Source organism: Ipomoea triloba, chromosome 8, assembly GCF_003576645.1.
Source record: "Ipomoea triloba cultivar NCNSP0323 chromosome 8, ASM357664v1".
In the NCBI taxonomy this organism is placed as follows: domain Eukaryota; kingdom Viridiplantae; phylum Streptophyta; class Magnoliopsida; order Solanales; family Convolvulaceae; genus Ipomoea; species Ipomoea triloba.
The window spans coordinates 1,765,771-1,786,882 of record NC_044923.1 but is presented as its reverse complement, the minus strand read 5'-3'; the positions used below and the strand labels follow the sequence as shown (position 1 = coordinate 1,786,882).

The window sequence follows — 21,112 nt, the reverse complement described above, 5'->3', positions numbered from 1 at the left end:
ATATATATATATATATATATATATATATATATATATATATATATATATATATATATATATATATATATATATATATATATAATATGAATTTCTAAAAAGTTATTGATGCCAAATAGGTTTTGGAAGCAAATCACCTACTCCCCTTTTGTAGAAGGATCCCCTCGTGACATAATACTAATATTCCATCCGTGACTTAATCCCAATGTTTGTCTTTTTCCATGTCCTCCCTCTTCTTTCTTTTTGTCTTTTTTTATTCACAAATTATTTTTGTGTTTGATGGTATCAAACCTCTCCTTATTTCTCTGAATGAATGATGAGAAAAATATACAATTATTATTTGATGGCATGCATTGAATACATTCACTTCTTATATAACAACCTATAAATTACATAAAAGGGTAAATTACAGTAAAAAAAATCTTATAAAACAGACTTGATCAATATGACATTGGAAAGAACCTCACCTTTTGCATATGAAATTTGCATACACTCATAAGGTTTGAATTTTATTCAAAAGAAAACTTGACCCAAACGTGATTACTTATGATGCATAAATAATAGTATGGGAGTTAAAATAATAGTTGAATTAGCTAGTGTTAGAATGCAAATACACATAATTTGTATTGGACGGTCTTAATTATTATTATTTAAAAGAAAAAGGGTGAAATTTACCTTTCAACTTTTGACGAAAAAGAAATTAGACCCTTGAATTTTAAAAAGATTCAATTAAACATTTAAACTTAATAAATTTTTTTATCTAAATCATATTTACCACTTTACCAGTAACCAACGGGTAAAATTATGATATAACTTGACATGATTTTTGTTTACATAGTTGTCCAACTGTTGTCGATAGCTTTCCTCACATAGTCACATATGAGGAAGTCGATGTGTAACTAGTAAGATTAAGAAATTTAATAAAAATATATTTTAAAAATAATTTAACTGGTGTAACTAGTAATATTACTGATTAATGTGCCTAATTGCTTTTCCGTCGCTTTTTTCTTAATTATTGGGGAAAAAAACAAAAACAAAAAACTTTTCTGCTGCCGGGATTTGAACCCGGATTCATTGAAATATCTCATTGAATTAACCAGTGCTACAGCGAAGCTACTTGGTACTTAAAAGGGGAAAAAACAAATTATCATATAAAAGCCAAGCTTTCTGCCGACGCTCTTCACCTCATACAGTTATACTTTTTGCATTGAAAATTTACTTTGGGAAATTATTTCCCTACATTAAACCTTTTAAGTCTGTTCCATTTGTTTTCGCTGTTTTATATAAGTATGTTCTCATAATATATGCATTTAATACCTTTAAACTTGGAAAAAAAAAAAAAAAGGAGCTTTGAATGTATGCTCATTGTGTTAGACAGTCTAAAAAATAGGGAAATTATTTTGCACACTTGTGTACACTGAGTTTATGTTTTAACTAAAAAAACATATTACATGCATCACGTGAAACAATCTCAATAAAGATTTACCCTTCACAAAAATCATCATCATTGAATTAACCAATGCCACAGAAGAGCTAATTGCTATCAATTTTGAACCACAGATTGAGCATCTAAATTGGATGATTAAGTTACAATGTTCAGTAGACTATATGTACAAGTTGCCAGGGCAGAGAAATGTGTTACCAAAGGAGGCAGAATTTGATGAGGTAGATCATATAGTTCTCAGCCTAGACACCGGTGGTAATGCCAGAATGTCAAGAACTCCAATGATGTCTACTCTTCCGTGGCAAATAGTTCCATGCAAAATTTTCTAAATATGAATACGTCAATGCTAAATTCCTTCTAGTTCTAAGAGGGCTTCTTTCCCGAGTTGCTCCCTAGGAATGTATAAACTCTTTTTTGAAAAACACGCGCTAATTCGACAATTTCTGATTCCCTTATCTGCTGGATTATGCTGTCGCAATGTGATAAGCACTTGCCCTTGTGAGATAATATGCTTGCAATGTCAACAGTCAACTTGGCTATCTCTCTGCGGTTTGTTAATGCAAGAAAAACAGACCCTGCGTACTGGGGATGTGAAACGAGTCTGTTAAGCAGAATAAGTGCCTCTCTAATCATCAGAGTTCTGCCAGAAAGAAAGTGGATCATATAAGCAAAACAAATGAGAGAGAACATCCACCACATATAAGACCGATTTACCCATTTTTAAGATACCTTTCTTTAGACTCTTCAGGGTGTTGAGCAGTATCTAATGCTTCTACGTCCAAAACAGATACTAAGCTCTGCAAAATTATGGTGAGGAAGTTGATTCGTTTTGGAAGCCTATGATTTAGGAGAACTTCAATGCCAGTCTTCCCAGAAGAAGCAAGGAAAGCTAGCAAAATTATTGAATGCCTTTGAACCTGTAATTCCTGAAATTTTTGGAAACATGAAATTCTGTGCTGATGCTTCATCTTCATGATTTCCAAATGAAGTCAGTAAGAAAGACAATTGGGAATTAATTAAGCATTAAGAGATTTGGAGATTCATCTCCATTACATGAAAGGTACTTTACACCATGCGTCTGCCCTATCATCAAGTTAAGAGTATGATTATCAGTAAATCATTGGTAATTCCAGCGGTTTCAGTTTCAATAAGGTTAAGGGGTATGATAATCCACAACCCAATGCACCCAAGAGAGAGAGAGAGAGAGAGAGAAAAGAGTAAAATTCACCCAAAGCCAAATTTAACGCGGAGTATATTTTCTATTTTACAATGGTTACAAAATGCAGTGAATTTAATTTGCAACTATGCAGAAAGTGAGTGGTAGACATGTTTGGTCGAATCTAACATACTAAACCCCAGTCACTATACATGTGCTTTTTTCTATTGTAGAAGTATCTAAGAACAGTATTTGGCGAATCTTTAAGAGACCAACACTTTTTGCAGCCTAAGAAAGAAAACAGATAAAACTATAAAAATATTTAGCTAAATTCAGTTCACAACCAAACCTGGTAGTACACTTTCACTTATCCAGATAAAAAACAATCAGAATATACAAGTCCAGAGAAAAAAGACAGAAGAATGAATGGAGTTCGGTTATCTTAGCATACCTCAGCACTTCTCCCACTGCAAGATAGACAATCAGCCAAACCCTCAAAAATCCTACAGATTACTTGAAAAGCTGAAGAGTCTTTTGCATTTGCATCACCACTGCCTATACTTTTCCCTTCCACAAAATTGCTGAAAAATGATGCCATAACTTTTGGGCCTTTGTCAAAATAATCAGGGAGGAAAAACTATCAGTTCAAGAATTAATTACACTAGCATCTTCCAAGTAGATTAGTCCATAAGGTAATGGACAAGAGATGTGATGTAAACAATTATTACTCTATCTTGAGCATCTGAAACAACAATAATTTCAGACATTGCTTAACTGAAATGTGGTAAAAGGAAATGACACTATCCTAAACGATTTCCTACTCCAAAAAATTAGAAAAGGAAAATGCTATTTTGCAGGCATTGGGTAGATAATGAATGCAACATAACAGTGTTATAGGCAATTATAGGCATTGCATGAGAGATAGTGATGCACAATTCCCGAACTTACACATTACTGACCTTCCCAGCCAAAAAGAAATAAAAAAGGGAAAAATCATAGAACTAACACCAAAATTTATCTTTTATGTTCGACTGTTCAAGCCACCGAGCAAACCAGGCACTTACAATTAAGCAACAGGTAAAGGAGACACACAGCTTGCTTCTGTACACGATAGCCAGCTTCCTTCCTCAATAGTTGTGAAACACTTAGAAACACAGTCTCTGATCCAAACCTGAATACAAAAAATGTGTGTGTAAGAGCATTATATAAAATGAAAACTAGACCACTGTCATTGAGGGGGAATTTAAAATAAAAATGAAAAAAAATAATAATAATAATAACTATTTACTTACTTTTCCCTCTCCGAGTATGTACGATTTCTTACAAGAATCAAATTCATAATAGAAACTGCTTCCCATCTTACATGTTCTAAATCATTCATCATGATAATTTGGCACATCATTTCAAACAATGAGAGATAGTTGAAACTTGATGTGAAAACTGAAGTTCCAGGATTAAAGAATCCCGTTCTTGGAAATGTATCACTATTATTCAATATTGCTCCATAAAGAGCATGACTATGATCTACTGTCTCTTTGGCATGGCTTCCTCTTCTAGAATATCCATTTTCATCTAGTTCCATGAGATTGCCTTCAAGGGAAGGTTCCTCGACAATCACATTGGACCTGGTACAGTACACTGAAAGATCAAATTAAAGCATATAAGGAAACAAATTGCCGGACCTCAAGGGAAGATAACATGCACTGTATGTATGTTGTGTAAAGGAGCAGGTCAGCCATAGAGGCCCTAATATATCATGAGAAGTCGAGAAGATCTACCTGATGATGTTACATAGAACTGATAGAACTCATAAAAGCATGAAGTAGAACTTTTTTCTAAAAATAATTTTATCTTGCCATGTAAACAGAAATTAGTATTACTTAATACAAACGACGTGTTTGAGAAAATTCAACCACACATGGTGTGAAGAACAAGAATGGACCAAGGTATGCCCCGTGTATTTGTATTCTTTGGGTTAATATTATAATTTACCATTACCCAAAAAAAATAACAGGAATGTTGAGAATCTTCTCAAGGGCTCTCTTAAAATGAGTCCATAACTCTTTAAGCATTCATTCATGTTGATCAAGTTTAGCTAATTTAGTAAACTCATAAAGCATCAAGCTCTTCGGTGATGCAAGAAACTTAAACTTGGTAAATCTGATAATGTTTGGATAGAGGAAGGAATGTACTTGAGCAACTAAATCATACCTTCTATCTTCCCTCCTTTCTGTACATGAAGTGTAGCTCAAAACCTCATGCAAGATATGGAGAGCCCTGTACACTATAACAACCTGCATTCAGAAAATATATACTCAAAGTGATCATAAAGAAAAAAATTGCAATGGTTCACAAAAAGAGCTGCGTAAAAACTTCTAACATAAATGAAGCTCCATGAATCTCAGTAGCTACAGAAATACAAGACAAGTGGTGAAGAGTAAAGGAAGCAGAAGCATGTTAAGGACACTCCAAGGATCCCCACATTGGAAGCCTCTTTCATTAATGCTAGTATAGCTGCCATACTTTTAACTATAAATAGATTATGATGAAGCATAAACAGTGAAATGAAGCTACTATAATTCCCAAATTGAAGATTTATTACAAAAGCTTGATTTTTTACAAATTCCATAAACTTGACTTAAAATCTTTACGACTAAAATAAATTGAAAAAGGGTAATACACCAATAGAGACATGCATGCCATCATTAAAAGGTTAGTAACTCCTTCAATATTTTAACACTACCTCTGAAAAATTCTTATAAAAATGACTTCTAATGCTGAATACATGTCAAAATCTTCAGAATCTGACTTTTATACATACATGCATGCATATAGAATCTCCATGCTATATATGTCCAAGTTCCAACCCCATCTTTGAAAAGTTGACAGATCCTTCATGTGCACCAGTTAGGCAGTTAATGAAATTAAAAAATAAACATAAATAAAAACCACACACACACACAAATAAGCAAGTGGTGTATTCTACAGTCTCTACCCCTCAACTATCCATGATCAACTTCAAATATGTAATAAAAACAGACGATGGAATTTGAGCCCGGCAAAAAGAAACTACATGGACCCTAAATTTAAGTAAACAACCAATAGAAATAGGAACCACAAATTCAGCATTTGAAAAGATTGATCATTATTTCCATTTAAAAATGCCTTTGCAGCCTGGGAAAAAATAGTATGGATTCACAACTAAGATATAAAATGCAACAAAAATAAATAAGAGAAACAGTGCATGAGTGATCAGGTTAGAACTCACATTTTTAAGCCGGCAAAGATCAACTAAAGCATCAAGTAGATCATCCAAGCTTATCATCTCATTACTAATCTGAAAGAAATAAAGGAAAAAATAAAATAAAGTAAAGTAGGCACTGAAGGTATGAAATAAAAAGGTTCGGTGGTACAGAACTAAGTATCTTACTTGATAAAACAATCAACTTATAAAGAAATGACTCTAAGAAGGTAGAATTTTTTTATCTTCTTTCCTTGGTGTAAATTCTTCATTTAGCTGCTCTTTTGTTTAGATGAAAGGGATACCAATGAGATTGGAAAAACTAGGTTCACAAACACATACTAAAATAGGCTGCAGGATACATATTTTGTATAGAATTTTAATGGACCTACACAGATACATATTTGGTAAATCAAATGATTGAATTGATTTTACATAAACTGCAGGGAAGTAATACAGAACAGCAGAGCACCATATTGTGACAGCAGAATATCAGGTAAGGAGTTTTAGATATTCAAAGTTCTATAAAACAAGAGCCTGATGAGTAATAGCATAAGCAAATATGCAGAGGCATCACGTAAGCATATACCTTGGTCAACACAGAATAAAGATGAGATACTTTTGCAGATACATTGAGATGATCTTGCAGCGGAGCTTCCTCCATATCCACTCTAGAGTCAGAAATGGAGAATTCTGTTCTTTTCTTGGAGGGGAAACTTGAATCCAGAAACCCAAAGAGGATGCGGAAATCAGCTTCACAAGTCTCTGAAACCAAAATTCTTCCTAGTTTCTGGCCAGATGATGACTCCCATGCATCTAACAGCTTTTTCTTACATTGATAAGCAGCAGAAAAATCACTTTCACCAGTTAAGTTGGTAGATACACTGACTTTTTCAGTCTTGACTGTACATAAGATACAGCAAAACATTGGATAAGCAGTTAGCAGTATAATTGTCCAGAAATCAATTTCTCGATACAACTATAGTAAATTCTCACCAACACATTTCTCTTTTTTCTCTCTTTCCTTTCTCAATTGAATGCATTCCAGTTCCTGAAGTTGTAAATTAACCCCAATGTAAAGATATTAGCCCTAACAATGTATATAAAGAATATATAATGGAACAAACAATTTGGGAATTTGATACTCAGAGATATTTGTTTGTCACTTTGTATAGGTGAAATTTTACGAGACAAAACTGGAACAACACTTAGTGCCTTGGTGATATACAAATTAGGACAGTAATTATTAACCAGCAGCAATATGAAGAATAAAATACAAGTATTATAAGAATCATAACAGAACTTCCATTCCCATGTTAGAGATGCAGACATGAACACCTAAATTCTCTATCCAGCCATCCAGGGTTCTAATGCATTTCCACGATAAGCATAAACCTAAAGTGTGTGTTGCAGGCATCAATGCATCATAGACGCAAACTTATTTTTAACACACCTTCTGAGCAAGCAACTCCGAAAAACGACCAAGCTCTCTCTGAAACCAAAAGATTTAAAGCTCACATTAGCCACTATATTTCAAAAGAATCCGAAATGATTGGCGAGGCTACGGTTATAACCGTCTACTGTTTACTTATTAACCGAACACTAAACAATTTTATATTGATTGATTGATATTGTTTCAACCTTTAATTCGTCAATTTCTTGTTGTTGAGCATTCAGGGGAGATTGACTGGAACCATGGCAGGAGGAGGATGACGCTGCCTGTTGATTATCCCTCTGAGAGAACTCCCGCGGAGGCGAATAGCTGATGCCGTCGAACTGCGGCGCTGCCGGCCGCCGCGATGAATAGCCGGTAACAACGAACTGCGATGCTGCCGCCGCAGGCCGCGGAGCTGAATGGCTTGTGTCGACTAACTGCGGTGCTGCCGCTGTCGCCGGTGGCTGCGGTTGAGGAGCGGGTGGAGGAGGAAGAGGAGAATCGCGTAGCTGGCCAGAGGCGAGCTGAACGGCTATGACCGTTTGGTCGATTTGCTCTATGATTTCGTCGGTGAAATCTATATAGTCGTAACCCTTGCCGTCCATCGCCTTGGTCTCCGACGTAACTGCGACGTGCAAACCTGCAAAATGACTGTTTAGCTTCGATGCTTTAGGTTACGGGGCAGTTGCTCGGGTAGTTTGGGCATGAGTAAAACATTCGGATAATTTGATAATGAGACTTTGGGTAGTTCATATCCTTTCCTTTCGAGTCTCTCGTTGAAAACTGTACTTTCATTATTAAAGAATATAAAATTTTGAGACTACTATAACAATAATGAAATTTAGAATGAGATTATTATAAATGAAATTACAGTCACATTATTATTTTAGAATGAGATGATTATAATGAAATTACAGTCACATTTCATAGATTTTGACTAACAATTATTTTCTTGTTAAAATTTGAGACGTGAGACGGTGAGAGTTTAAGACACGTCAAACAACTATTCACACAATCACACATCCCCGCATAATGTCCAAATGGGGTAAAGTGTGCCCGTGTGCAAAGTTGACGAGCAAGCAATTTGTGTAGGTCACCGTGCAGGATCACTGCACTTTTGGCGATCCCACACTCCTGCTATTTGGCGCATACACGGGTTGATTCTGATAATAAATGTACATCCAGTGAATCACTCTAGATCCTTTCGTGTCCTATAAATGATCTTACTTGAAATTTGATATCTCGAACTCTACAAATGTCTTACTAAACTAACCAATGATAGCATGTTCCACTTGACTGTTAGGAATCTAACACTCAAGATAAGATATAAAAACAAACTTAGCTATGCCGTAATATGAGTAGAGTTATCAACTCTTAGCATGTTTCATATGTAAAATTATAAAATTTATTGCGTTTAATTGAGTTCTATTGTTTCTCATTTTTTTTTTCAGTATTAAAATAAAATTAATAGATGCAACAAATCTCTTGAGATAAATTTACAAAGATGAACAATCCTTTCAACTATCTCCAAATTTATACCCTAACCCATCCAACCAAGTTTGTTTTCATCATCAATCAACCCATCATAGCATAGCCTTTAATAGCAATGACGAGGGTGTGACTTTAGGTTACCTTGATTAAGCATTCACTAACTATAGATGCTAGAAAAATCAAGGAAATTTTCAATAAAAGAAATTTTCGCCTAAAAAAGTATCATATTGAAATAAATTCTCAATATTGCAAATATAAACTAAAATGCCACGAGTCATTTGCAATCACCTCTATAGCACAATAGTGTTAAACTAAAAAGTGGCTAGTCATTTGCAAGTTAGAAGCTAAGGCGCTAAGCTATTTATGCATGTCAATTAGTTTGTATTTTACTTATTGACAATAGAGGTGAGTATCATATTATCCATGTAACTCTTATGTGCTACCTTTAATGTAACTCTTCATTTTCTCATTCGTTGTATTGTCATGGCCTATATGTTTATGTAAGTATAATCATGCTCCCCCTCCCAATGTAAGATGTTCACTATAGATTACCACTTGTGTTTGGATTGGGCCTCACTCATATTGGGCATAAATCACAAGTCTATGGTATGAGCCATTTCCTAGCACCGCAACAAGCAAAAATATTGAAGACAATGAGTTAAAGAGTAAAAGAATATTGACGTAAAAAATGGACGCATGTATCAAATTTAATAGAGCCGAGTTTTCTAATTAAAAAACATCACAATATTATTCTATAACATAAAAAAGTAAAAAAACTACGGAGTAGTTTTTATTAACAAAACATAATAATAATGTCAATCAATATGTTTTTGTTTTTTTCTTTTCATCTTTCTTTTTTAGATATAAAAAATATAAATCTCTACCTACAAAACTCCGAAAGTAACCAAAAACCTTGTGGTCGAGTGACACTTATTTACTCCATATAGAAGATAGTGAGTTCGAGTTCAAACAATACTACATTGTAACAAAGTCATAATACTAAAAAATAAAAAATACTCCGGCAGGGGGCGGGGCAGGCGGAAGAAATCCAAAAGTCAATAGGGAACGCAACACGTTCAACCGACTTCTTACCTTAAAGCCATTTGTCCTTCGATTCACGCATCGTCTTACCTTAAAAACCACTTGTTAATTATTCTATTCTCAGCTTTTCCAAAATCCATACACTTGCCTTAACTGCCAATATTAAACTCCTCAAATCTTACGAGGATGTACTATGCCGCAGGCAGAATCAGCTCGAAAACAAACCAACCCAGCAAGCCACCAGCTCACGGCATGCCCCACTCTCGCTGACTAACATTCTAGAGAGAGAGAGAGAGAGAGAGAGAGTGACAGAACAGGAAAACAAAAGCAACTCGACCAATCCGTTGTGTTTTCTTTTTCTTTTTTTCTTTTTTTTGTTTGTTTGTTTCCCCCTTTTTTCGCTGGTTGTTCTTCTGCTTAACATGGTGGGTATTTTTTCAAGATTTTCAGTGTCTAAAACTGGGCACAGAAGAACTCAGAGTGCGCTTGTAAGCTTCTATCTCTCTGGTCTGCAGTTTTCTGGATTCCATTAGGTTTAAATTTGTGTTCTTTTTGTTGATTAAAGTTTTCTGATCCGATTGCTATATTGTGGTGTGTTTATTGATCTGAACATCTGATAACGAATGGATATGCTTTTGCTTGATTTGGGTTTGTTATCTTTCTGGATTTCTGCATTTATTTTGTGTTAAACTGAGAGCATTTGGACATGGTTTGACTAGTTTTCTGTGTCTAAACTCCTTATGGAATTGAAGAAGTCATGAAGTTGACCCAATTCCACTATGCGAGGGTCTGAACCAATCTTCTGAGGATCATAAGGAGCTAAATCCGCTCATAATTGATCGGCTCAAATCAATAAGGCTAATAGGCCGCTCCAACTGGAGTTGTACTTAGTTGTTACCAAGTGAACAGTATAATCAACTTGGCCGGGTTGTCATCTTAGTGGTTTTATGTCACAATTGGTATGAGCTTGATGCTGACATTGACCCCCACCCCCCACCCACTCAAAAAAAAAAAAAAAAAAAAAACCTAACCACCATATGACATTATGACCATAGGTGTTTAACAAGAAAGTATAGATGAACAGATACTCAATATAATAGAGTCAGTAGCACTCAAAAAAAAAAAAAACAAGAAAGATATCATCTTTCAAGTGCTTGAACTCTTTAACTACAATTGTATTCTATTACTTGATGCAGGATGAGAGCGAAGCATTGCCCCCTAAGCCCGAGGCGACAGTGGCTACTACTTTAGCCGGAGCATCCTCTGCCACCACTCATGGTATTGAAATCGCGCTTGGATTTAAGCCAGTTGAACACCCAACCGAGCCTCTTGAAACTGACAGCCCTATTCAATGTCCACTGCCTGAACCTTCGATACTTAATGTAAGTTTTTTGAAGCACGGTTTACTTCTACATAGGTTGTTTAACATGCTTGCAAAATTATATTGTGCACCATTTACCATTTACCTGGTTTAGAACTAGGAAAACTATGATCTGCAGATCACTCGCCTTTCTGATGCTTCATGGTTTAAGCGTTTTGTGTGTGCGCTTGCTATCTGTTTTATTTGTTTGTATTTTGTGCCTGTATTCATGGGTGTCTACCTTGGGATCCTTTGAGTTCAGAAACTATGTTCATTAACTCATCTATTGACGTGCTAGCGTTTGAGTTTTGAACTTTCTGGACTTATTGGTGGATTGAATGGTAATGTGCCAAAGACTCGATTGCCATTTGCCATCATGGTTCCTTTCATTTAAAACGTTCTATTGGCACGCTCTTGCTTCTATACCTATGCACTCCTCTTGTCCCTCCTACAATGATTGAGTCGGAAGTATCAATGGCTATTTGAACAATCAATAGCATTTGATCAAACTTACTTTGAATAGGGAATCATTAAGGGACAGCGCAATTTCAGCCAAGGGAGCTTGATACTAAACAACTCCTTTGCCTTGAATCTAGACAGAGTTGCCTATGGTTTACTTTGAATGTTCTTTCCCAACTTAGATATCTTATTGGTTTAAACCAACATGTGCTTATTAATCTTTAGACGTTAAAATCTAGGTACTTTCAAATGCCGGATATGAAAATTAGGGCAAGCAATATAGAATTGATGCCAGAAAAATAGAGAATTTGTTGGGCAGTAAAGGGGCCATGTCTAGTACCTGGTGGTTGGGGAATTGTTGGGTGGAGGCCGGTAAAACCCCTAAGGGCCAAGTCCAACACCTAGCCTGTCTCGAACAATGTGATAGCGATCTATATATAAGTAAGGAAATAAGTTGCGTCTTCGCTACCCGCTATAGCTTTTGGCATGAGTGGTAAGCGCCAGGCCACAAGTTCGATTCCCAGCATGGCCTGCAAAGGGGCCAAGGGCATTTCTAGTACCCAGTGGCTGGGGGATTGTTGGGCGGAGACTAGTAAGGAAATAAGTTGTGGTAAGCGCTTGATCCTAACAGAATTTATCCTGTTAGTAAATGCACCCATACTTGTATAGTACTAAAGAAATCCATGACACTAGAAACATTTTTTACTTTTGGTAATTTATTTGATTTTTCGCTATAGATGCCGCTATGCCTTTGGCATTGTTTGGTGTCCTCGGATTGCTACTTTTGAACCGTACATATGTTGTCAATTGCAGGATGGAAGAATATGGAAAGAGCGGGTTTCTGCCGTGCGAAAAACAGGCGATTTGCCAGTTATGCAGCAAGGGGCAGCTGCAGAGCCGGAGGGAGCCGGCACAGCACGTAGACCCCCTTCCGGGCGCTTGATCCTTCCCTCGATTAGTGCACCAGAACATAGTATCCTTAAACTGCTCGAAGAATCTGGGATTTAGCCGAACCTCGCTGTTTTGTGCTGGAATTTCTTTCCCATACATACTTGGAAAGAACATATAGCTGTTTTGTTATACTGCCTCTAGTCTGTTTCATTTGTTTTGCCTGTTTTGTATAGGTATGTTATTATAATATATGCATGTAATATCTTTAAATTTTCAATAAAGATTGTTTTGAATGTATGCTCAATATGTTTGTGATGAATGTTGAATACATTGCAGGAAAATTTGCCATTCAACATATTTGTGAGTAATAATACGAGTATCTATGTATACTAATACAGCGTCAAGCTCTATGTACTCTTGATGAGAACTGTATATTATGGAATGATCAAAATCAGAGACATGATACAACAATTATATACACAGGAAGAGTCGCAATAGAATATGGACTAGTAGAGTCCTAACCATCAACAAAACCCATTAAATTTTGGTCACGTAAAAACGGAACTAATTATGTCCTCCAGAACAAAAAAAAATTCGCTTGTTAATTTGATACTAATAAAATGATGAGCCATGGCCCGTGGAATGTGGATAGCGAGTTCGTAGCGGCAGGAAATAAGGACACAACATCCGAGACAATCCGTTTAGAAGAGTCAAAAGAGTCGTTATGAGCGAAAAATTGAGTTCATAGCGACAGGAAATAAGGATGCAACATCCGAGATAGTTCGTTTGGAAGAGCCAAAAGAGCTGTTATGGGCGAAAAATTGAGCAGTCATATGAAAGAAAAATTGAGCAGTCATATGAAAAACAGTGCGTATTGATACTAGATGAGATTTATATATTTTGGAATGATTAAAAAAAACTCCTAAAAATATTCTTTTTTTTAGTACTACTGAATTTGTTACAATGTAGTATCTGTTTATAACTACTTTCTCAACCTACTACACAAAGAGTTAGCCCACCCCTTTCCATATGGGGTGCAACCGGATACTACTAGATCACAAGGTGATTGGCACTGAGGCTTCAATCTTGTGACTCCCATATATGAGAATCACTGTCATTTGAGCACAATATGCTTAGCTGAATATTATCTTCTTAAAAGAAATAAATTAAAAACACAAGTATAAGCTAATCAAATATATAGGGTCAAAGTGTAAAATTAAAAATAGTTGGAGGACTACTGGTAAAAACCATTATAAACTATTCACAAATCGACCCCTAAAGTTAATCTCAAATGCAATAATTACACCTAAATTCCTCGCCCGAAAGCAAAAGAAACAAAATCAAAATCAGAGAGGGTTTTATATAGGATTTATATATATAGACGCATCCTGCAGCTGCATCGGCTTCATCGTCGTCGTCTTCTTCTTCTCCTTCATCGCTAGTCGGTCAGCTTGAGTCAGCCATGGCGGCTCTGCAATACCTGGACTCGCTTCGCAATGCTCACCCTGAGCTCTCCGATTGGTACAATACTCTCGCAGATCTGTACCAGCGGAAGCTCTGGCACCAGCTCACTCACAAGCTCGAGGAGTTCGTTTCTCTCTCTGTTTTTCAGGTCTCCACAGAACACATGATATTTTGCATATGTTAGAGTATAATTGCTGAATTTTATCAATGTTTATGGTGGTTTCTGAGCTTGGTTAGGTGAAAGTCATGGCTATGAAAGTGTTATTAACTATTTTTTCAGTGCTTGAGTATCTAAGGTTAGGTTATGCCTGGAAATTAGGGGGTGTTTTAGGTGCGATAATTGCATGTGATTTGAGAAAACTTGAATTGACAGAGATGACTGAGGAATGTAGAGGGAAGCATGTTAGTGCTAGACTTGGACTCTGGTTATGCTTTTGTGGAAGGGGACTTACTTAAAGTTGTAATAGGCCTTCAATTTTTGTGTAAGAGCATTTGGAAATTTATTGGTGCCCTCTAGTAGGTATACAGAGATATAATGGAGTGAATTGGACAAATTTATTGTACTTCAGTACTTCCTATTTAGAGCATAGTGAATTTTAGCATTCTTTCAATAATGGAAATAAGATGAAAAGAATTAATTAAGGAATTTCCATACTTTGAAGATTAAATGGAGACCATGTAATTAGACTTCTCTTTTGTTGGTGTACAAGAAAAAGACTGGTTTAGTTCATTCTTATAATGCCCTGGATTAAACAATCTGTTGTCCTATAGGATACTCTGATGGTTCTAATAGTTGATATTCGCAATGTTAGCATGACATAGTTTTGCTAACTTTAAGATGAAGTATGAACATTGATGTTATTCATATTAACAATGAAGTTCATTGAAGTTGTATGCATGCTATTACCCATGCTTTATTAATAGATAAACAAATAAAAAAGTTTGATAATAGTTGGAATCTTTTCTAAGAAACATATAAGATGATCCATCCAGATATCTAGCTTTCTTTGTTAGTTCACGTGTATTGCATGCTGCTGAAAGTTAGAGCTAATAGTACTTGATTCTACTCAACCTAGCTATTCTACTATTTCCTGCTTTTTATAGTTCCTTGGAGGAGCAAATGAACAAGAAACATAAGAATCAGAAGTATATTTCAAGTGCAATTGATTATTCTTCTAACTCTTAGAGATGTCTCTGCATATATTGTGGGAAGCGAACCATGCTCCATATTTTGCACAGCTGTTAGAGAGCTTCTTGTCTAGTTTTGTTTCATACAAGTCTACTTCTGTTTCTATGTGTTTACCTCAGTATCTAATACTTTCTTTTCTATGTTATTTTTTCTTTCAGGCTGGCGATGCACTGATTCAGTTGTATCATAATTTCATCACTGACTTTGAGACAAAGATCAATCTTCTCAAACTTGCTCATTTTGCTGTCATTGTTTCTCGGCAGTACTCAGAGAAAGAAGCTGCTATTAGTTACCTTGAAGGTGTGATCGAGAAACTTCGTAATACTAAAGAATTGCGCATAGAGGAACCAATCCTTTACATTAAGATGCAAATTGCATTACTTAAACTTGAACAAGGGGATCAGAAAGGGTGCAAGAATCTTTTGGAAGAGGGAAAGAGTACACTTGATAGCATGACCGATATTGATCCAACTGTGTATGCGAGCTATTATTGGGTTTCATCTCAGTATCACAAATTCAGACAAGAATTTGCTGAGTTCTATAAGAGTGCTCTCCTCTATCTTGCTTACACTTCAGTAGAGTCTCTATCTGAATCATTTAAGCTGGTAAGTGGTTGTCTCTATTGCCTCATTATGCCTCTTTTTTTTTTGCCCCCCCGGGGGACGGGGTAGACTCTAATTTTGTAATTTGATTTTTTTCATGCTCTAATCATATTTAGCATCTTGCATTATTCTTTCATTCATATAGTCAGAAATTAAGAGTATTGCCAGGATATTTTAAGTGAATCATTTATAAGTTGAAGTCTTCGTAGTTTAGTTAGTGCCTTAGTGGAAACTGTCAAATGCCAAGGTTTTGGAGCTATGATGTTAAATTAGGATCTATCCTTAGTTCCCAACACCTTGATTGAACCTTCCTATAGCATTGCTCAATATTTTTGTTCAAATATAGAAGGGCAGTGATTATTTAATTGGTAATTTCATACATACCCCTTGCTTAAATGGGAAATGAATAATCATAAATCTCTCTGGAGTGCCATCTGAACTAATCTTGGCAGCTAATTTCGAGTTTTTTTTTTTCTTGAAAAGTTTTGGCTGGAATACCAGCTCTACTTTAAGTTCTCCTAAAGTTAAATTATCTGAATGCAAAATTTATCAGTGAGTTAACTGCTCAAATTCTTACTATCTGTTGTTCAAGTTACAATTTCTTTTACATTATTTAGGATTTGGCATTTGATCTGTCACTATCAGCATTGCTTGGAGAAAATATATACAACTTCGGAGAGTTGCTTGCACATCCAATTGTAAGTTTAATCTTGCATGCTCCGTTCTTTATTAGCATTTATCTTCACAAGCACAGCAAACACACTTTTACACTTTCAATAATCGGAGGGTTCTTCATGTCTTCTATTTTTCTTTGGAGTGGCTAAGTTGCTAAAGCATAGATATGTAACTGTGGGTGTCTTGTACTCATATGCCCAGTGATATAGGAATTATACTGTCATGGTGCACTACTGAGGTTTAGCTAGAACAGGAACTTGTTTGTTGAGCTGATACCTTTGGCAACTCTGGATCAATTATAATAACTCTGATTGATCCATTATGTATAACCCTTTCATTGTTGACTTCTAAAATTTCAAACAAAGCTTTGCAATATTTATATTACATTAACAACTTTCCAGAATTCAAGCTCACAAGAAATTAGAAAAAGAAAAATAATTAAAATCATGTTATGTTCCTTTACAAAATTCAAACTCTAACAACTGTACTTCCATTTTGGTCAAACCTTTTCTATTAACTCTGTCCCCATCAAGTTGCCTTACATGATTGGACTTGTGAAATGTATCTTTTGCTTATGAGGTAATGCAAAATTGAACAAACATTTATTGTAATGTTTGTTACCACTGTGTGAGCCTGTCCTGTTTCTTGGCTGATGTTATGGTGTTTTACTAATCTATTTAGAGTTTTGATGAACTTTAAGTATTTTTCATGGACAAAAAGAATAATGCTTTAGAGGTGCCGTGAATTGGCTCGATTATATTTAAATATACCCCAACTGAATTCTTGAAGTTCGTCACAGATCAAGAGTCTTACAGGGACAAAGGTTGAGTGGCTCTACCATATTCTTGAAGCATTCAACACAGGAGATTTGGTTCGCTATCAGTCATTGTGCAATGTCCATCAAGGTGCATTAAATGCTCAACCTGCACTGGTGCAAAATGAGAAAAAGCTTTTGGAAAAAATCAACATTCTCTGTTTGATGGAAATCATCTTCAGGTATAATACTTTGTAACAAGTTTCCCTTTTTCTATGAAGTTGGATGTTCTTAATGTTTATTGCCATTGTGCATTCTTATTTAACACTGCAATTATGTTCTCTTGCAGTCGCCCATCTGAGGATAGAACTATTCCATTGAGTATCATTGCAGAGCGGACAAAGTTGACAGTTGAAGATGTGGAGTACCTCCTTATGAAGAGTCTTTCTGTAAGTGCATGGTTTACCATTCGATTACCTCACACATGCATGAAATGTGCTTTACTAATAACTACAGAATACTATCAGCTTGAAATCTATAGGATTAGGGGGTTATGTATGAAGTTGGTCACAAATCGAAGTGCACGATCTGCCATTACATTTACCTCTTCAAATGCTATTTATTTAGTGCGGTGGAATAAAGTTTTCAGAATTTTAAACTGTAGGGTTGTGTCGTTATATTTGGCAAGTTGAATTGCAGAGCTGATGTATGCTAACTCTCCATTTTAGATTGGGTGAATTTATTACTAATGGAGTATTTAGGGGAAAAAAAGATTATCAAATTGGTTACTTTCCATTGACACAGATTGTGCAGCCAACCTGAGTTAGGGTTCGTCAAATGGACAATTCATATTCATGCATATCTCTCTATAACATTTTACTTACAACCACTCTCCACTGCATATCATTTAGACTTTCTCCTGTCTCCTTTTGGGAATAGGTGCAGGTGTTAAAGGTTTGAAGTTATCTATTCACCTCTAGAGTGCTATTCATTATTACTTATTTGTAATTCTATGCTGCAGGTGCATCTGATTGAGGGAATAATCGATCAAGTTGAGGGAACAGTTTATGTTTCTTGGGTGCAACCAAGAGTTCTGGGCATTCCCCAAATCAAGTCTTTGTGTGATCGGGTGGACAATTGGATGGATAAAGTACACAATGCTTTATTATCCGTGGAGGCTGAAACTCCTGACCTAGTCGCAGCATAATAGTTTTCCCGCACCCTTTCTGCTACCTGTAGCACCTCTTAGTGCCCATATGAGCTGGGTTCCAGCACCAAAACCAGACACTATTTAATTTCATGGAACAACATGTACGAGCTCTAGATTACATGGCCGAATTATTGGTCTCAGTATTATTTTTGGAAATCAGCCATCCTTTCCTGTATTTTCTGCTTCTTTGGTTGCCTTTGCAATGCCGATTCTAGCTACATAACAAAGACTAAGTAAAGATGTGATCTACTCTTCTTCAATCGTACTGTAAATGGCTGCAAACTTCTTGTGCATCCATTAAAATACTGTAAAACTACCTTGCTCAGCCATGATTTAAACTTATTCCTTACTTTTATTCATGAATTCAACTATTTTTAAGGGTTTCTCAAATAGCCCCAAAAGTGATTCAGAGTACCATCTTAGTTACTATGTATACTTTATTCTTTATTCCTTTCTTCTTGAATGTTCAAATCTTTGGTTTGTTCTCTGCACTCTGCAGGTAGCTCTCTTATACCCTGCAAATTATACTATGGATCATGGTTCATCCTGAATTGTGGACCCTCTATTCAAATTATGTACTTTCAGCTAACAAAATAACCTGGATGTGATAAACATGGTAAATATAACAATTGCTTATACCCTCCACCCAATTTCAAGATACCAATGGAATTGCTGGCATAATTTCAACTTATTGCAAATATCAAATGAGAGAATAGCTTTTAAACTGTTAAAAGCAGAAAGCAAAGAGACAATAAACATCATTTTTCATGTTCAAAAATCTAAATATGGCCTCACCAATCAAGAATACAAGTATAATGGGAATCTATATCTAATATCTTCCCCAAGGCAGCATCAAAACAGCCCTAGGTTTGAACAAAATCACAATTTTTCGGAGAAAAGAAAACGAATAAAAATTACATATATCTAGACTTAGCAACACCAACAAGATCAGCATAATGAAGGAAACTCAAAATTGTAGGCGGAGCCTTGTGAACAACAAATCCACAAGGCAAAGTATTGGCTGTCTGTATAAATGGCATGCTGGTATTTGACAATAAAGCACAAACCATCCTAACTTCGACAGCATTGTGTACTTCTCTGTGAAGGTCTAGCAGGCTTCTTAGAATAGCAAGAATTCCACTCCCCTCCATCCCGAGCATAATAATCCATTGGGTAATCCACCACAGCCTCTTCCTCCCCTTTCAAGCCAGCATTATTGCACGAGCAGCAAGATTCGTTCTTTGAACTTTCCGAACCATTCTTGGAACTGGCACCGGAATTCACAGCTGATTTCCTCTCCCACCATCCAGGTAGATCACCCAAAGCAATCTCCGCTTCAAAGGGTGTCAAAAGCGGCCTCCCAAATGCGTCTCCCCAATCAATGGACAGCCGAGGGCAAGCGATTTGAATCCAAGCCTCCACCGAATCCTCAAACAATGCAATCCTGGCAGGAGATATCTCTGACATCATAATCACTGTCCAAGTCATATCTTTTTCCTCCATCTTCTTCTCCAACCTATCCAAAATCCTCGGATTTCCTTGCCGCCCTAAAGTCCCCAACACTACTCCCCAATTCTTGGCTTCCTTTGCCTTCTCAATTGCTCTTCTCCTCTCCTCCTTCATCCCATCATGATCATACTCCTCAAGAAACAACTTCCCTATATATGGATCATACCTATATGTCCTTATCCCTGGATTAGCTATCATAAATGCTTCCAAATGAAACCTACCATCAGCAACAAAGATCAAAACTGCATTCTCTGGACTACAAATCTTACTAACACTTGGAGCAGTGCACCCCAACACTTCTCCAGCTGATAGGGGTTTAGCCTGAGGTATCAAAACCCTAAACCCTAGCTTTTCCAGCTCGGGTTTCACAGCTCGAATTGCACCGGCAAACTGAATAGTCCCAGCCATAATGAAATTACCATACTGCTCAGGGGCAAAATTGACTTTTAACTCGTGGAGAAATTTGCGTACATCAATGGCGATTTCGACGAAGATGTAGAGGCAGGGGATTGTGGTGGTGTCGATAGGCACCAGGCAACTGTGGCCGTAGTGTATGAGGAGGTCCGCAGAGAGCGCCGCGGCGGAGAGGTCGTCGACGCAGCACGCGCCGTAGGTGACGTCGCCGAGGACGAAACAGTGGGCGGCGGAAGTGAAGGTGGAGAGGATATCGACGATGACGAGGGAGTACATGAGGAGGCCCTCCGGGAACTGCAGAGCGACGCGCTTTGCTCCCGTGGAGCGGATGCGCCAAACGCACTTGTGAATCTCGAAGTTGTAGTTGGCTGGGAGGAGGGAGATGGCGGCGTTGAGAGCCGCATCGTTTAGTATGGAGTCTGGAATTTGATTCTTCACGAAACGCTTAGGACGCGGCCGTGCCGCCGGCGAAGGGTTCTGTACGTCGGCGGCGACGACCGCCGTAGAAGTTGAGTTTTCGCAGAGAGGTTCCATTATGCCAACTGAGAATGGAAGCGCAATTGAAACACAATTTAACAATTGGTCCCTCATCAAATTTTCTAACATTTTCACTTTTACCCCCAACAACTCAAAATTAAAAAATTCCCCCAATATTAAGTTTATTACCGAAATGATCCATCAACTATTGTGAAATTATCAATTTGATCTTTGACAATTTTCCGTGGTCAATTAAGTCATCGACTTTGAAAATTTTAACCAGTTTAGTCTCTGTCTATTTTA

At 36.6% G+C, this 21,112-nt stretch overlaps 4 protein-coding genes across 5 annotated transcripts; 2 read left to right on the top strand and 2 right to left on the bottom strand.

Annotated features, from left to right (window-relative positions):
• Nucleotides 1–1,384: 1,384 nt before the first annotated feature.
• On the bottom strand, nucleotides 1,385–8,009 carry LOC116027453 (protein SENSITIVE TO UV 2). Of its 2 annotated transcripts, none has more exons than XM_031269091.1 (11): nucleotides 7,480–8,009; nucleotides 7,292–7,330; nucleotides 6,835–6,889; nucleotides 6,428–6,741; nucleotides 5,866–5,934; nucleotides 4,809–4,891; nucleotides 3,890–4,222; nucleotides 3,662–3,768; nucleotides 3,049–3,206; nucleotides 2,171–2,409; nucleotides 1,385–2,081 (listed from the first exon to the last, which is right to left on the bottom strand). In XM_031269091.1, the coding sequence occupies exons 1-11, from the start codon at nucleotides 7,876–7,878 to the stop codon at nucleotides 1,805–1,807; spliced, it is 2,073 nt and encodes a 690-aa protein (XP_031124951.1). In that variant the 5' UTR covers nucleotides 7,879–8,009; the 3' UTR covers nucleotides 1,385–1,804. The 2 variants fall into 2 exon arrangements, with proteins under 2 accessions (XP_031124951.1, XP_031124952.1); XM_031269092.1 differs by having other exon boundaries at nucleotides 2,171–2,367.
• A 1,852-nt stretch (nucleotides 8,010–9,861) lies between these two features.
• On the top strand, nucleotides 9,862–12,868 carry LOC116026661. Its single transcript, XM_031268012.1, has 3 exons — nucleotides 9,862–10,293; nucleotides 11,002–11,187; nucleotides 12,438–12,868. Exons 1-3 carry the CDS (start codon nucleotides 10,228–10,230, stop codon nucleotides 12,630–12,632), a joined length of 447 nt encoding a protein of 148 aa, XP_031123872.1. The 5' UTR covers nucleotides 9,862–10,227; the 3' UTR covers nucleotides 12,633–12,868.
• Nucleotides 12,869–13,840: 972 nt separating this feature from the next.
• LOC116027786 (26S proteasome non-ATPase regulatory subunit 13 homolog B-like) lies at nucleotides 13,841–18,810 on the top strand. Its single transcript, XM_031269534.1, has 6 exons — nucleotides 13,841–14,127; nucleotides 15,327–15,773; nucleotides 16,388–16,468; nucleotides 17,245–17,441; nucleotides 17,549–17,648; nucleotides 18,221–18,810. The coding sequence occupies exons 1-6, from the start codon at nucleotides 13,978–13,980 to the stop codon at nucleotides 18,404–18,406; spliced, it is 1,161 nt and encodes a 386-aa protein (XP_031125394.1). The 5' UTR covers nucleotides 13,841–13,977; the 3' UTR covers nucleotides 18,407–18,810.
• Nucleotides 18,811–19,114: 304 nt separating this feature from the next.
• Nucleotides 19,115–20,903, bottom strand: LOC116026551 (2-(3-amino-3-carboxypropyl)histidine synthase subunit 1). Its single transcript, XM_031267868.1, has one exon. It carries the CDS (start codon nucleotides 20,864–20,866, stop codon nucleotides 19,481–19,483), a length of 1,386 nt encoding a protein of 461 aa, XP_031123728.1. The 5' UTR covers nucleotides 20,867–20,903; the 3' UTR covers nucleotides 19,115–19,480.
• Between the last annotated feature and the right edge of the window lie 209 nt (nucleotides 20,904–21,112).

Excerpts from the sequence above, each read along its gene's own strand:
- LOC116027453 (XM_031269091.1), bottom strand. The coding sequence starts at position 7,878 with ATGGACGGCAAGGGTTACGACTATATAGATTTCACCGACGAAATCATA. Across the intron at positions 4,892-5,865 it reads ATCTTTGCCGGCTTAAAAAT|GTTGTTATAGTGTACAGGGC; the intron begins GTGAGTTCTAAC and ends TTCTGAATGCAG. Across the intron at positions 2,082-2,170 it reads CCTGAAGAGTCTAAAGAAAG|AACTCTGATGATTAGAGAGG; the intron begins GTATCTTAAAAA and ends TCTTTCTGGCAG.
- LOC116026661 (XM_031268012.1), top strand. The coding sequence starts at position 10,228 with ATGGTGGGTATTTTTTCAAGATTTTCAGTGTCTAAAACTGGGCACAGA. Across the intron at positions 10,294-11,001 it reads GAAGAACTCAGAGTGCGCTT|GATGAGAGCGAAGCATTGCC; the intron begins GTAAGCTTCTAT and ends TACTTGATGCAG. Across the intron at positions 11,188-12,437 it reads CTGAACCTTCGATACTTAAT|GATGGAAGAATATGGAAAGA; the intron begins GTAAGTTTTTTG and ends TGTCAATTGCAG.
- LOC116027786 (XM_031269534.1), top strand. The coding sequence starts at position 13,978 with ATGGCGGCTCTGCAATACCTGGACTCGCTTCGCAATGCTCACCCTGAG. Across the intron at positions 15,774-16,387 it reads TATCTGAATCATTTAAGCTG|GATTTGGCATTTGATCTGTC; the intron begins GTAAGTGGTTGT and ends TACATTATTTAG. Across the intron at positions 17,442-17,548 it reads TTGATGGAAATCATCTTCAG|TCGCCCATCTGAGGATAGAA; the intron begins GTATAATACTTT and ends GTTCTCTTGCAG.
- LOC116026551 (XM_031267868.1), bottom strand. The coding sequence starts at position 20,866 with ATGGAACCTCTCTGCGAAAACTCAACTTCTACGGCGGTCGTCGCCGCC.